Below are 16439 nucleotides of genomic sequence, written 5' to 3' on the forward strand. Positions count from 1 at the left end.
TTGTCACTAATTAAGACAATAGCTTCAGGTAGTAATAAATAATTATTATTATAGCAGCTCACTTTTATTGAGCCTTCAATACTTACCCAGAGCCATGCTAAACTCTTTATAGGTATAACTCATTTAATCCTCACAACAAGGTTGTAAAACAGATGCAATCATCATACCCATTTTCAAATTAGAAAACTGAGGTTCCAGAGGAACCATAATTTGAATTGGGTCTGTCTAAGATATTAACTTCTACACCGTGCTGCCTCTCAAAAGGAACCCCAATCAATGAAACATTAAAGTACAGAGGTGACCAATCTTGTCTCTAAATCAACAGAGAACAAGTAATAGTAACAGCTATTAAAGACATAAGGCGGATCTCTATATATTTCTATGGAATGGTGCAGAGCAGCACTACTCAAATGAAAGTCAGTGAACAGTTCACTGCAGATGCACGAGACCAAGAGCTTGTGCCAGAACCTAAATCATCACATCACTAAGCACTCTTTGGTTTGGCTGACATTTGTTTGTAGCAAGACTATCTGGATAAAGGAAGCAGTGCCATGCTTTACCTTATCTCCTCATGGACTGCTAACAGTTTGCTGACCAGCACCAGTCTGCAGAGCAACTCTGAGTAGCACCGGTATACATGATACACTGCTGAGCAGAAACAAGGTCTATAGGGACTATTCTGCAAACGATCACATATATTTAGTAAATGAACAGATACATAAATATTATAAATACAAATACAGATGATGCCGCTGTAAGGATATACTCCAATCCATCAAGAATTTCCACTATTTGCCTTACTAATTCTGTACTTTAGCCAACAAGTTTTTCATAACCATAAAATTTATACGAGTGGGATTTTTTGAAACAAAGAATGTTTTATTTTCCTACTCTTACTAAGTATTTTTTTAAATTAACTAAAGCCCACACTTTATTCAGATTTCCTTAGTTTTTACTTACTGTCCTTTTCCTCTTCCAGGAGCCCATGCAGGATACCATGTTACCTTTAGTCCTCATGTCTCCTTAGGCTCCTCTTAGCTATTAAGTCTTTTGTAACCTCAAGTTTATTATTATTGCTTCCAGAGCCGGAGTTCACAGAAGTGGTAATACACTAACATTTTTTGAGCACTTACTGTGTGCCAGACAGTTTGCTCGACATTCTACTTGTCTCAACAATGCTCTGAGGTAAGGACTATTATCAGGTCCATTGTACGGGCAAGGAAGGTGAGGCAGGATGACAGTAAGTAAACTGCCCACAGTTAAAGAGCTGAAGAGTGGCTGAGCCAGGACTCAGCCCCCAGCAGTGCGTTTCTGAGGCCATGCCATGACCCACTATACTACACGAAACCTATATAAATCTATGCAAGCATGCCTATTTCAGAGCGTTATGTGGTATCTGAATATGGGACATGGCATTATGAGAATGTCAGAAAGATCTAAAAGATGACTGACCACAAAGACGATAAAAGTCATTTTTATTGTGTTTCACAGTGCACAATGCTTTCTGTGCATTATTTCACCATTTAATTCCAAGACCGCTGGAGGAAATGAGATGCCTGTCAGAAAAGAGACTAAAAGCTAATCTAACTGCAGGAAGTAGAGTTCCCTGCTCCAAACAAGAGACATTTATTTGTAGATTAGGTATTTGGAGAATGTAGAAAAATGTGTATAATTAAAACTCTGAACTCTAGAAAAATACAGCCTGGAAATCTTTCAAACATAGACTTTTGGTGACACATTTGAGAGTTCCCATAAACATTTTTAACACAATTGCAATAGAAGTTCAAATAAAAATGGAGCGGCCATTTGAAAAGCATTCACTAATTTCTTTTTGTAGCAGTGTACTTAGAAAACTCTCTTTTCTGAGGGACACAAAATCTAACAAATTCTCTTTTCTAAAGTCTCAAAATTTACCAGCTTTCTGTGCCATATTATTACTAAGGAATGCATCTATTGTCTGTAGTGAAGAGAAAGGTGGAAACTGGGCACAGAAGAAATGAGAGCAAATTCATGCAACCCAGGCGTCAGTCCTCCACTTCCCGGTGCTGCGGAACCTGTGCCTTCTGAAAAGGTGCTCTTTTACCTACCTCTCCTCACCCCTCCTCTAAGGATGGGGAGCAGGCAGCGCTCCCTCCTGCAGCAATGATCACCCCTCTGCCTCTGAGTTCCCGCTTCCCTCCTGCTGCTTGGGGATTATAATTTGATCTGACTGAACTGTAGAGAATCAATACGAGGCATGAGGAAAAGCCATCACTGATCCTCACAAGAGAACTTCTGTGAGCAGCGTTGACAAGTCATCAGAATATGCCACACAGCCACGCCATATGTAAAAACGAGACGAGCAGACTGACTTCTGCCTACCTCCTTGCCTTGGTAACTAACATTTGGAGGCTTAATTCCATTTTTCAAACACGGTAATTTCACAGCCAGACTAAAATCTTGACTTCCTCAGAAGTGAAAATTGTCTGACTTAAATAAGATAAGCAGACACCTATTGTTCTATCTTAATTGCTGGAGGTCAGAGGGAAGGAGCTGTTTTTGTAAGCCCCGCCTTCAGAATAATAAAAGCGAAGGGCAAAAGTCCAGAGGTCTTCCATAGACCAACTGAGAAGGGAGTTAGAAAAGACAGCCCAGAAATTGGGGCATCAAGCACTTTGACAACTGCTGCAAGCTTCATAAATGCTCCTGCCACGCCAGGTCGGCTATTCTGCCGTGATGCCAAGAAGGCTGGAGGGTGCTACCTCTTCCCCGGGGCCCTAATCTACAATAGGTCTCTGCAGCCAGCTCTGGAGTAGAACTCCAAGGGATAAAAACGGTAGAAGCAGCTCCACAAAGAAAGCTGTCACCTGCAAGCTGCAAGAATAAAAGACCAGAGTCTGGATGATTAGCAACAGCAAGACCCCGGGTTTCCCAACAGCATCTCAGATTATTCGGAAAAGTATGGGTGTTCCCATGCTCTGCCCCTAGCAGAGCCCTTCACTGACGCTCACTACACATTTTCATCCCTAAAATCCATATATCCTGGGTTTTTCCATGTGCAGACACAAACCTACGTATGAAAACCTTAAAAGTGTTCACGTAACACTATTTGCTCTCTTGTATGTGTACCCCCCTCAGTGCATGGATCTTGGATGATAAACATCATTCGAGATGGCAAGGACCAGAACCCTGTAATTCTCTTTAGGAAAAAACATCTATTCTTCCATAGTAACCTGAATTATATACACTGTAGGGTTCTCTTGCTAAAATAGAACTCGGTATTGGATAAATTAAAAATAACCGTATGAAAGTTGCTAAGAGAGTAGATCTTAAAAGTTCTCATCACAAGAAAAAAATTATTAACTATGTGTGTGAGGATGGATGTTAACTAGACTTATTGTGGTGATCATTTTGCAGTATTTACAAATATCAAATTATTATGTTGTATACCTGAAACTAACATAACGTTCAATGTCAATTATATCTCAACAAAAAAATTGTAATATATTGATGGGCTCAAAAAAACAAACCCACTGAGTACTAGACTTCTATTTCCTACACTATAGTACATTTAGATAGATACTCCTGCATGACCCTTTTGGTTGAAATTAAAATGCTCCATAAAATATCTTTAAAATATGATTTTAATCACATCACCAGCTTTCACAAAAGCAAAGAATTTAAAAAGCCCCAAAACAAGATCAAGCCAGTATAAAATAGATCAAATGATAATAAGTGCTATGGAGAGATACAAAGCAGAGGAAGGGAGATACAGAGGGCAGGAGAGGTTGAGGTTTACAATCTTAAATAGCATGGTCACAGAAAACCATGTCAAGAAAAAAAATTTCAAAAGATCAGTATAATCAGACCATATATGCTATGACAACAAATTAATTAGAAATCAGTAACAAAAAGATAACTAAAATAACTCTGTATATCTGGAAAATTTAAAACACACTTTTAAACAGATCACGAGTCACAGAAAGAAAACCATAATGGAAAGTAGAAAATACACAGGACTGAAAGATAACAAAACATTACACACAAAAATTTGTACCATAAACATTGGGGCCGGCCAGGTGGCATAGCGGTTAAGTGCTCGAGCTCCAATTCGATTCACAGGTTTGGATCCTGGGCGCGCACAGACACAATGCTTGGCAAGCCGTGCTGTGGCAGCGTCCCATATGAAGTAGAGGAAGATGGGCACAAATGTTAGCCCAGGGCCAATCTTCCTCAGCAAAAAAGGGGAGGATTGACATCAGATGTTAGCTCAGGGCTAATCTTTCTCACACACACACACAAAAAATTTGTAGAATGCAGGTAAAGCCGTACTTACAGGAAGTTTTATTACTTTACAGATTTACATTAGACGAGAAGAAAAATAAGAACTTGGAAAATAAATAATGACTTAAAAAAGGATGAGCAAAATAATACTCACAAAAAAATAAGAGGAAGGGGCCGGCCCCGTGGCTTAGCGGTTAAGTGCGCGCGCTCCGCTACTGGCGGCCAGGGGTTTGGATCCCGGGCGCGCACCGAGGCACCGCTTCTCCGGCCATGCTGAGGCCGTGTCCCTCATACAGCAACTAGAAGGATGTGCAACTATGACATACAACTATCTACTGGGGCTTTGGGGGCGGGGGGAAGGAGGAGGATTGGCAGTGGATGTTAGCTCAGAGCCGGTCTTCCTCAGCAAAAAAAAGAGGAAGATTAGCAGGGATGTTAGCTCAGGGCTGACCTTCCTCACAAAAAATAAATAAATAAATAAATAAAAATAAATAAAAGGAAGGGAATAATAGGGAGGAAAAACTAATGAAAGCGAAAACAAATATACAACACAGTGAATCAAGGAAGCAAACAACTAGTTCTTTGAAAACACTGATAAACATACTCTGGCAAGGTCAATCAAGGGAAAAAAGGGAGTCGGCAAGCACACAGACCACTGCTATTAACAGAAAAGAGACACAACCGCAGAGGCTGCGGAGATTAAAAGATATGAGAATACTATGAACAATTTTACTTTAGTAAATCAGAAAATTTGTAAATTTGGAAGCAATGATAGATAACGCTAGGCCTAGAAGACTTTACAGGTGAGTTCTACTACACTTAAGAATCAGATAAGTCCAATCTTACATGAACTCCTCCAGAGAAAGGCAAAAGAGGAGACAACCCCCAACTAATTTCAAACGCTATTACTCTCAGATCACAACGTAATCATATTTTGAAAAAAAGATAAATATCCCCACATATTTTTTTTAATGTAAAGGCATATTCCTACATACCTCATGGGTCAAAGAAGAAACCATTATGAAAAATTAAAAATACTCAGAACTTAATTCTAATAAATTTTATATATCAAACTTGTGAGATGCAGCAAAGGTGGTACTTTAAGGAGAATTATCATAAATATTTATTAGGGAAGAAGAAAAGATGTCTTTGTTAGGAATAATGCTTATATAAGAAATAACATTCATATTAGAAAAGAAATTCATTGCCTTATAGCAGCAAAGGATATAAATGAATGAGCTATGTACCTAAATTAAGAAAACAGATAAAGAACAGATAAACCCAAAGAAAATTAGAAAGATAATAGTAAAGATAGGAGCAGAAATCAAACAAAATAGAAAAGAAAAACCAACAAAAATAGACAAACCCCTTTTAAGATTCAGCAAGAAAGAGGTAAGGCAAAAATAAATATTTTAAAATAATATTTAAAATTCAATACAGATCAGCCTATATTTTATAATTTTATTTATTTATTTTTCCCCCCAAAGCCCCAGTAGATAGTTGTATGTCATAGCTGCACATCCTTCTAGCTGCCGTACGTGGGACGTGGCCTCAGCGTGGCCAGAGAAGCGGTGTGTCGGTGCGCACCCGGGATCCGAACCTGGGCTGCCAGCTGCGGAGCACACGCACTTAACCGCTAAGCCACGGGGCCGGCCCCAGCCTATATTTTAAAAATAAGAGTACACTATCATCAACCTTATGTCAATATATTTGGAAACTTATACAAAATGGACAAATTTCTAGAAAAACATATCTTATTAAAACTGACTCCAGAAGAAATAGAAAGAGTAAATAATCCTATAACTAATAAAGAAAATTGTTAACTGCTGATTAGCAGTTAAAAAGTTCTTCACGCTAAGAAAATAAATAGTTTTATAGTAGACTCCAATAAATAGTTCCACTGAACTTTCAAGGAAAGGGATGTTCCAAAATTTCAAACTTTTTCACAACATAGAAAGAGAAGCAATACTCTCTAATGCATTCTGTGAGGCTAGTATAACTCAGATATGAACCCAGACAAGGACATTCTCAGAAAGGAAAACCACAGGCCTGCTTCTTTCAAGAATTTAGAGAGAAAAAAACTAAACTAAATATTGGCAAACTGAATCCAATACATATATATACGAACACACACACAACGATGAAGATAGATTTAATTCCGGAATGCCAAGATGGTTTAATATTAGGAAATCTATAAATACTATGCATCAGATTAACAGATTAAAGAAGAAAAAAATAATATCAACAGATGCAAAAAGAAAAAAAAGTAACAACCACCTATTAATGATTAAAACCTCAAGTAAACAAGGAACAGAAGAGATTTTACTTAACCTGATAAAGAGTATTTATAATAAACCAAAAACAAGCATCATCTTTCAAGGGAAGAGGGGCTTGAATGCATTCCCTTTAAATCCAGAAGAAAAGAATGCCAATGTCACCATTTTTATTAACTTTGTACTCAAAATTCTGCCAAGGGCAAAAATACCAGAAAACTAAATTAAAGCCATAAGATTTGCAAAGGAGGAAGTAAAGTTTTCTTTATTTGCAAATAAGATTTTTTTTGCAAAAGTCTGAATACATTATTAGAAATAATAATAGACTAACAAAATGGTTGGATATAAGACCAATATGCAAAAGTAAACTGCATTTCTGTACACCAGAAACAATCAGAAAACAATTTTACAAGAGAGCTCATGACCATTAGTAACAAAAATTGTAATATATCATGAAATAAATCTACCAAAAACATAGACAATATAAAACTTTACAGTAAGATACTTAAAAACAACTAAATAAATGGAGAAATATTCATATTCCTAGGTAGGAAGAACTAATATCATATAGATGACAATTCTAACTGATTTCATGCACTTTCAATCAAAATGCCAATGGGTTTCCCATGGAAGGCAAACTGATTCTAAAATGTATTTGGAAGAGAAAGGACCAAGATCATCAAGATAATTCTGAAAGAGAATAAGGAAGAAAGATTTGGCCTACCAGATATGAAGACCTATTTAAAGCTGTAGTAATTAAGATAGTATGGTATTGGTGCAAGAATCTATAAATTAACCAATGAAACACAATAGAGTGTCCAGAGAGAGACTCATGTATATATGAAACTTTGATCAAGACAGAAATAGTTAGTAGAGCACGTTTTAAAAGAAGGGACTATGGGGGCCAGCCCCGTGGCTTAGGTTAAGTGCATGCACTCCGCTACTGGCGGCCCAGTTCGGATCCCTGGCGCGCACCCACGCACTGCTTGTCCAGCCATGCTGAGGCCCCCGTCCCACATACAGCAACTAGACGGATGTGCAACTACGACATACAACTATCTACTGGGGCTTTGGGGAGAAAAAGGGAAAAAAAGAAGGGACTATGTAGCAAAAGTTACTAAAAAAGAAATCCCTTGAAGTCACTCTTTTTCAGAATTCTCTTTATTATAATAGTTTATCCTTTACCTTAACTAACATGTTGGTCCATATTAAGTGTTTTTCAGGATGTGGAACTCTCATCCACTGCTGGTCAGAGTATATATACCAAGCACTTTGAGAAAAGGTTGACATTCCAATGTCAACCAAAAGGTTGACATTGACCGTGCACATTCCCTATGATCTAGCAGGTATACCTCAAGCAACTCATGTACACCAGAAGACACCTATAGCGTTTTATATATTATTATTATTATTATTCATGATAGCAAAAAACTACAAATAACCCAAATGTCATGAATAAATAGCTTGTAGTATTTTCATGCACTGGAATAAATACACCAATGAAAATAAACTGACTACAGCTACACACATTCATGTGGATTAATCTTAATATCATAATATCTAGTGAAAAATGGAAGTCATAAGACATTTTTTATTAGGGAAAATTTTCAACATACACAAAAGTAAAGAGAACAATATAATAAACCCATGTGCCCAGTGATAATCAACTCATGGCTAACCTTATTTTATCTGTATTCCTACCTACTTACTCCTTCCCCCAGATGATTTTGAAGCAAATCCTAGACATCATAATTTCACCCATAAATACTTCAGCATGTATATTTAAAAGATAAAGATTTGTTATACATGCCAAAATACTATTATTTCAGTTTTTAACATTAACATCAATTCCTCAATATCATAAAAAAATCCAGTAAGTGTTCAAATGGCTCTGTATTCTTGATACATGAATACAACATACATCAAAACTATAAAGAAAACTCTAAAACTGTCAAAAAATTTTAAAGAAAACAAGGGGATGATTAACACTAAATTCATAATTGTTGTTGAGAAGCAACGGGATGAAGGGAGGCTTGTCGGGAAAGGGGCCACACAGGGGTTTTGAAGACACTGGTCACGTTCTACTTCTTCACCTGGATGGCTAGTAACCCAGTATTCATTTTACTTTTATTTTTTAAATTGTAAATAATCATTTTCTGTACCCATCTGTATGTAAATTTCACCACCAAAAAAAAAAAGAGAGAGAGAGGTTGCTCTCCCAAACACACACACACACACACACACACACACACACACACACACACACACAGGCATACCCACCTGTTAGCTGAACTCAAATCAAGGAAAAACCACGGTATATCCCCAATTCAGAAGCAAACAAGTAGTCTGAAATTGTTCCGTGGACAAATCTGATGAGCAGAGTTTCAATCCACAGACAATGTTTTGCTTGGACTTACCTTGCGCCACCCCCATCCTGAAAAACTGTGGAGCTCAAAGTGAGATTCCTGCATTAAGCCAGGAAACTTACCAACGGGCAGGTAAACCATGGTTCAAAAATACAGGAAGTACAACCTACACGAAGCAGGAAAAATAACCGGCAGTTCCCTCCTGCCATAATTATGTACACGTAAGGCTGAGTCCACTCGCACAGAGCAGCCACGACAGTGACTGGCACGCCGCTGAGTCTCAGTAACTGTCGGCTGCTGTTATGACTATTTTTAATTATTATTACTATGCCATCCGTTTTTCCCAATTTTATAAAATATTTCTCCATACCATAAAGTGTTCTTCAAAAACCACTGTTAATGACTACATAACATTCCATGTACACAAGTTAGTTAACCATTCCCCAGTGGAATTTAGTTAACCATTCCGTACTGTTGGACATGTAGATTGTTTCCAGCTTTGTGACTTTCTAAAGAAGTTACACAGTATTTGAATTCAATTTAATTTTCTGTTGATACTTGATTGGACACCCTAGATACTTTTAAATGATCACTATGTTCATTTACACTCTAAAGGAATGATAATCCAAAACAATTACTCTATTCATTCGATAAATGTTTAATGAAGCCCTGTACTAGAAGTGTGGGAGATAGACAATAATTTTTAATATCAAATGCTTTCTGTCATATGTCAATTATATCTCAATAAAGCTGGAAAAAAATCAGAGTGCTTTCTCATGAACCAGAAGCAAATTCGCAGTTATAAGTGAATTTTTCATTTCTATACTGATTTTGAAAGAAAATAGTTTTCTCAAGACCATGAAATTACGTCAGTGACTTGATCTGATGGCATAAGAATCCTTTTCACCACAGGTAAATAAAATCCATTGACCAGACTACAGTTTTCATTTTTCATACAGCATCACTGAACAAAGGTAGAGAAAACTGAAAACAAAACTTGTAATCCAACACATGGCAGCCCAGGCCCAGGAAATGTGCTTTTAGGCTCTGTTACTTGTACTTGGATAAGAAATAATGACACAAAATAAAATCCACCTTATAAGGAGCTGGGAATCTCTCCGGTTCTCCTCATATTTCCCTTTTTAATTCCACCATGAAACTCACTCCCTTAAAAGGAGAAAGCAGTTTATCAGGATGATTCAAGATTTGCCCACTTTGGGACCTATTCAGGTAGCAGATTGGTGGTTATGTATTTGAATTTCAAAAAGCTTATCAAAGTCAGAACATAACAAGAAGCAGTTGAGATGTAAAGAAAACCAAAATTAAACAGATAATAAGGACTAATTTTTGTTGACTGTTTATTATATGCCAAGCCTGTGATAAAAGCTTTCCACAGGTCACCTTGCTGAAGCCTCACAAAGACAAGGAGGTAAGTACTATCATTATCCCCATTTTACAGATGCAGAAGTTGACTCTTAGAGGTCACACATGTAATTAGGTGTGGATGCAGAGCTGGATGGCCAACACCAAAGTTTCTGCTCTTAAACAATGTGTTCTATCTCCTCTCATCCTGAGACATCAACAGGAGAGCATGTACATGCTGTCAATAAACTAGAAAGTAACTCAGGACCAACAAATAAAAACAGCTTCAAATAACTAAAAATATCTTCAAATAACTGTCTCTAATCCCAACTTCTACCTTCAAACAACTAAAACAAAAATAGACAAGCGTGATAACACATACAGCTTACTCCCTCTTCTTTATCTTAATTCTTGGTTGTCTGAATTGAAGTGAAAATAGGTAGCCCGGATGAATTAAGAAAAGGATCTGGTCAACCCACAAAGTGGACTCTCAAACCAGATCCGGAGTTGAGGACAAACTGGTGAACACAGCACAGTGTGAGCAAACCAATCCAGATTGTTAGAGCTGAGATGTACCATCCTGCAGCATACTCCAACACTTACTGTATTTCAGAAGGACACGCTTTGCTCGAAAATTTCTTCAAACCTATTCCTTAATATATTTTGAAGTTCATGAAACTAATCAGGGTTTCTGGGCAACATAAGAGGGCTTATTGCAGTAGCTGCAATTAGTTTGACCAAAATTTCAAGCAAGTTACACTTGCACACATTCACCATACTTTTTTCCTTGATCTTAAGGCCACCATGTGAAGCCACTGCTGGGGCGTCGTGGTTTCTTGAAACGATCTTGGTGAAAAAAACAACTCAGTTACAGTTCATCAATTTAATTAACTACTCGTGTTAACAGACCAGTGTTGCTGTTCTCTCTTAGGTTCAACTATGATTCCCTCTATGAATGTAAAGTCTAAGTAGGTAAGTGTTCTACCTCCTCCTCTACTTTGTGAGGCATCTAAAACTAAACCCCGATACTGAAAAGCAGGTGACCTGGGGTCTAGTGCCAGGTGTGTTATAGTTAATTGCGTAAGTCCATCATTATGCCTCCTGGCATCATGTAAATGAATGTGTTGGACAGGAAATGTTTAAAGTTCCTCCCAGCTATAAAGTTTTAATTCATAATTTAAATTGTTGCTGTTTTCTTTTTTAAAGATTTTATTTATTTATTTATTTTCCCCCTAAAGCCCCAGTAGATAGTTGTATGTCATAGCTGCACATCCTTCTAGTTGCTATATGTGGGACGTGGCCTCAGCATGGCCGGAGAAGTGGTGCGTCGGTGCGCGCCCAGGATCCGAACCCGGGCCGCCAGCAGCGGAGCGTGTGCACTTAACCGCTAAGCCACGGGGCGGCCCAAATTGTTGCCGTTTTCTATTCCAGGTTAGATGGAAGAACATTAGATGTAGACACAGGTTCCGTATTAGTGAAGCAGCACTTTTAATTTCCCTATTGAAACCTATCGCATGACATGGGGTCATATCAAATTGAATTGGCATTTCCTCATGTTCCATCTGCTACCAAAATGTACTATTTGTAGTTCAGGCAGCAGAGTGGTCGAAGAACAGCAGATTTTCTTGGCACTTCCTGTACATATGGCATGTAGATGAGTATGAGATTATCCCTAGGAAAACACTGCAAATAATAGCTGTCAATTCGTAGCAACTAACAACGCATTATTAAAAACAAACACAACCCCTCATCCACGAGTTCTACCTCACAAACTGTGCCTTTTGATTCTTTTAGCTCCCATATGTGAAGCAATATTTTTTGTATGTGCTCCACCACATTTTTGCTGCCGAATTCAAAAATTACATAGATCACTAAAATCCACAGATAATCCCCAAACCTTCTGTTAGCCACTTGTTTCGATCATTTCCACTACTAAGCTTTTTGCCAGAGATGCTCACAAATAGCATAGTCCACTGGTTTGCATTTCATACACTTTTCCAGACAAGCTTGCTTTTTAAGGGTTTACACAAATAAGAGATTAATTTCTCTGTGTTCTAAATCTTTGGGGAGTTGACCAACATGCATGAAATCATCCATGTTTCTCCTCCTGGCTAACACATTCCTTTTAAATTATTGTTTGGGGGCCTTTTGTCCTCAGTTTACACCTATCTATTCTTTAACTATTTGCATAATTCCCAATTCTCCTCCTCTTACAATTCTGTGCTATACTTTTCTGAACATGGTTTTCTTATTTTTTTGTATTCTCTAGTGCATTTTAATTCCCTGAGAACTTGAATGATACATAGTGTTTGTGAATTATGAAAACAGCAAAAGCAAAGATGATCCCCCCCAAAACAGGGCGGCCGAGAAAATGTGAAAAGTTTGAAAATTTTACTAAATGATTAATATGAACTGACATGACATCTCCGATTAGACTCAAAGACCCTTAGGAGAGAGAAACCAAACTCTGTATCTTTTAGGTAAGAAAACCAAAGCCCAGGGGTAAGCTAAGTGACTTGCCCAACATAATACATCTAAGTAGATACATTTATGGTCTTACTCATAAAATTATCCCCTAGGATGGTTCTTTTCACAGCTGAGAACAGCTCCATGAAATCTGTTCCCAAAACATGTGCAGGCTTCCATAGTGGCAAAATCTCACATCTGGAGTCATTCCTTTAGATCAAACCATTATCTCAGAAATTCTGAAGTAAATGCAATGGATATTAGGGAAATGAGAGAGAATAAGACAGGACAATACTCCAGAGTATTGGGTTCTAAGTGGGAAGCTAAAAAACCACACATAATCAGAAATGACTCTTGAAATCACTCATACACCTGAGTCACCCAGAGAGTGCAATACATGTGGCTTTATTCACTGGGAACAGACCTGTATCTTCTCTTAATGAGTCCAACACAGCCATGTTTTCCTCCAGCAACAGAATGGCCACAATTCTTTTGTTTATCATCAGATGAAATAGCTGGCTAGAACTAAAAGACTTGGTTGTTCCAAAACCACCTATCCTTACACAGTGGAGTAGGACTCTGCCAGAGTAAGATGCTTACCCTTCAAGAGGGACTTAGAAATGAAAGAGTTAGAAAACCAGAATCCTGCCTGTCATGCTACCCTTCCTAAGGAACCCACTCTCACTGCAGAGGACAGCTGGCCTCAGGCACCATTTAACTGTCATTTCGCTCCCACTCTCTTCTTGATTTTGCCTAGAACTACAGGTGAATTTGTGCCATTAAAGGTCTGTATGATCCGACTCCACTGTATTACCCTATTCCCATATCTGCATAAGGAAATAATGATCTGGGTTAGACACAGGATGTGTAAGTACAGCAGGACAATCAGATAAAGTGTGGACACAGGCCCCGATGAGAAGGGCAGGTCAGGTGTAGTAAAGACTCATAGAGCAGCCTAAGGACTCTTGGGTGTCTGTAAGCAAGGAGAGCTGAAGGGAATAGACAGATCACTCTTTATGGGACGGAATTTGTTCCAAAAACAACCTTCACCATATTCATGATGTTTTCTTGGATTGGATTTGATAGACACATTTTAAAAATTGCAACATATCCCATTTTATTGACTGTTAATCATGTTGAGGGCCTATACTCTCAGGCATATAAGTAACCATATAATTATAGAATTCATAGTCTGAAAGAAATTAATGATGAGAATATCTTTTCTATAAGGACTTGATCATGGACAAATGACCTCAGACCAGAAATGTAACTAACCAATCCTTGGAAGTGCATTCTGCCAGTCAGTGCTCCAGGCAGCAGGAAAGCCGGACTGCCACCCCTCGAAGACCTGCCACAAAGAGCCATGTGGAAAAACTGCACGGAGCAACAGTCACCATGAACAAGAGTTCTATCTAAGAATGAAAGGCTTTACACTGTGTTGGACTCATTAAGAAAAGAAAGGTTACGCTCATTAGCAAGTTTACCCGTCTCTAAGGAAATAATGACTTCTCTGCTAATATTAACTTCCATGTCAATGTAACCAGTTTTTATAAGTATAAATTATTTTAATTAAAAGCAGATAAAAAATCTGTGTTTCCTGAACAATGTTTAGCTTAGCTTCATTATAGGAGTCAGCCTAAAGGACACATCAGCCCCTGGTCTTGCACATGGTGTTTGTCAGTTGCCATAATGAGTTGGTCCAGATTCACACTCAGGTGACAGAGGGTTCCCCCACCAGGCCCTGTCACAGGACTCCAGGCATTTTCACAACTTAACCACACAAAAGAAGACCCAGGCAGCTCCTGCCTTCCCGGAGGCAAGTACAGGAATGCCTTTCCCAGTGGCCCTTTCATAAGATTGTATCTGTACAAACACAGGTGTCTACACAGCAATGTTTGTGAACTTTGCATTGAATATTCCAGAGAACAGCAGCGATCTCAACACTCCATCCATTGTCTCACTAGGGAAAGCTACCAGTGGGAGACCACGAAAGAGGAGAAAAAAACAACAAACCCATATGTTTATTAAATACTTCAACAGCAACACCAAATACTGGTACTGGAGAGAAAATATATTTTTTAAACCACAAGGCACATTGAGTAAAAATGCTTCATCAACCTTAATTAGGTTCCTTCATTATTTGACAATGTAAATGGATTGAAACTACTACTTAAATATTCAAACCTTCATTTTACAGGCAAGTGGCTTCCAGCAAATGATAAAGCAATATTGCCGTGTGAGCGTGGAAGATGGCACTGAATTCTGGCCTTTTATAAAGGAGGAGTCGGATTCCACTAGTCCCTGCTTGGTTTAACTGTCAGGCTCTTAGAGAGCTGTCTTATAAAAAGAGGACTCGCCCTAATAAATTAACGGTGAACAGTGTGAATGTCCAAAATTGCCTGCGCTCAATGAAGCTCTAGACCACTTGGTGTCCAGACTTCAGAAAAATGACTCCTTAAAAAAGATAATATTGTGACAATGGTATCATTTAAAAATAATAATAAGGAGGAGGATGATAACTGGGCAGGGCCACTGCTGCTGCCTGCCTCCCAAGTTGTCCAGCTGAATGTGGTTAAGTTAAAGCCAGTTCTCTCCCTGTTGGAGGTGCGCGCTGGCAGCCGGAGAGAGCCACCCGGGTTCCAGCTCCCCGTGGGCTGGACGGGACTAGGATTGGGACTGAGCTCGGCGTGTCTGAAGCCCCGGGAGGCTCAGCCAGGCGCTCTAGCTATCCCTCACCACCTTCCTCCAACGCAGACACCAAGTTAGAAATGCAACTCCTCGAACACAATGACGAGAAGGCACACAAAAGGAGCGAGGCGGCCGCTCCCATCCTTACCTTTGACTTGACTTTCATACTCGGCTATGATCTCTTTGTCCTTTTTGAATCTGCTCGGAGTGGACATTATCCAGCTGTTCCGGGTTTGCTTTCAATGGGCAAGTTCTGTTGGGTGGTCACAAACCAGTCTCCTTGGAGAAGCAGAGAGTTGTACTCCCACACGCCGGGAACCCGGAGGCAGCACCCACAGGAGGGAGGCGAGGGAGAGGAGGAAAACAGGAGCGAGCCGAGGGCTAGATTAACCCGGGCGCTGGCACCATACTCTCCGGATCGAGCTGCCGTCGGTGATCGGTGGAGCCCGGGGCTCGGGGCCGGAGAGGCCCAGCGCGCAGGCAAACTCCAGCGAGCGAGGGCCGGGGGCGTCTCCCTGCCCACCCCACCCAGAGCCCGGCCACTTCCTCTACGGCCGCTGGGCGGGCGCGGGGCTCGCGCCGGCGCTCCGCACCATTGTTAGGAACCCGCACCGGGCGCTCGGGGGCAGGGCCCGCCGTGGAGGGCGGGCGCCGCGACCCTCCCTTCCTGCTCCGGCCGCCGGCTCCGGCACTCAGGGGTCCCGCCCGGGCTGGGGATGCTGCTGCCGCGGCCACCGGTCCCCTGCGGGCTAAGGCTGCTGCGGCCCCCGGGCAGGCGACAGGAATCGCGGTGGAAGGCGAGCGAGGGAGGCTGCTGCGCCGGTCGATCGCGTCCTGGGCGCAGCCCGGCGGAGTTGAGGTCTCCGGAGCCGGCGCCGCCAGGGGCCTCGCCTCCTTGGCCACGGTGCACCCAGGCTCCCTCTGTCTCCTCGTCCCCCTGTCCACTGCTGCCCCCCGCAGGCCGCCGGCGACATGCACATTCGCACACGCACCCGGAGGAGCCGCGCCCCCCCGCGGCCGC

The 16439-nt window shown here is 40.3% G+C and overlaps 1 protein-coding gene across 4 annotated transcripts in view; it reads right to left on the reverse strand.

Annotated features, from left to right (window-relative positions):
* SRGAP1 (SLIT-ROBO Rho GTPase activating protein 1) overlaps window positions 1–15922 on the reverse strand; it is a 238795-nt gene extending 222873 nt beyond the window's left edge. For 2 of the 4 annotated variants that reach the window (XM_058557730.1, XM_058557729.1), the window contains exon 1: window positions 15567–15922. In XM_058557730.1, coding sequence (XP_058413713.1) covers window positions 15567–15633 — 67 coding nt within the window. In that variant the 5' untranslated portion in view covers window positions 15634–15922. The remainder of the gene's footprint in view (window positions 1–15566) is intronic. The other 2 variants (XM_058557731.1, XM_058557732.1) reach the window with 2 other exon arrangements.
* Window positions 15923–16439: the final 517 nt, after the last annotated feature.

This window comes from Diceros bicornis, chromosome 17 (assembly GCF_020826845.1).
Source record: "Diceros bicornis minor isolate mBicDic1 chromosome 17, mDicBic1.mat.cur, whole genome shotgun sequence".
Taxonomy (NCBI): domain Eukaryota; kingdom Metazoa; phylum Chordata; class Mammalia; order Perissodactyla; family Rhinocerotidae; genus Diceros; species Diceros bicornis.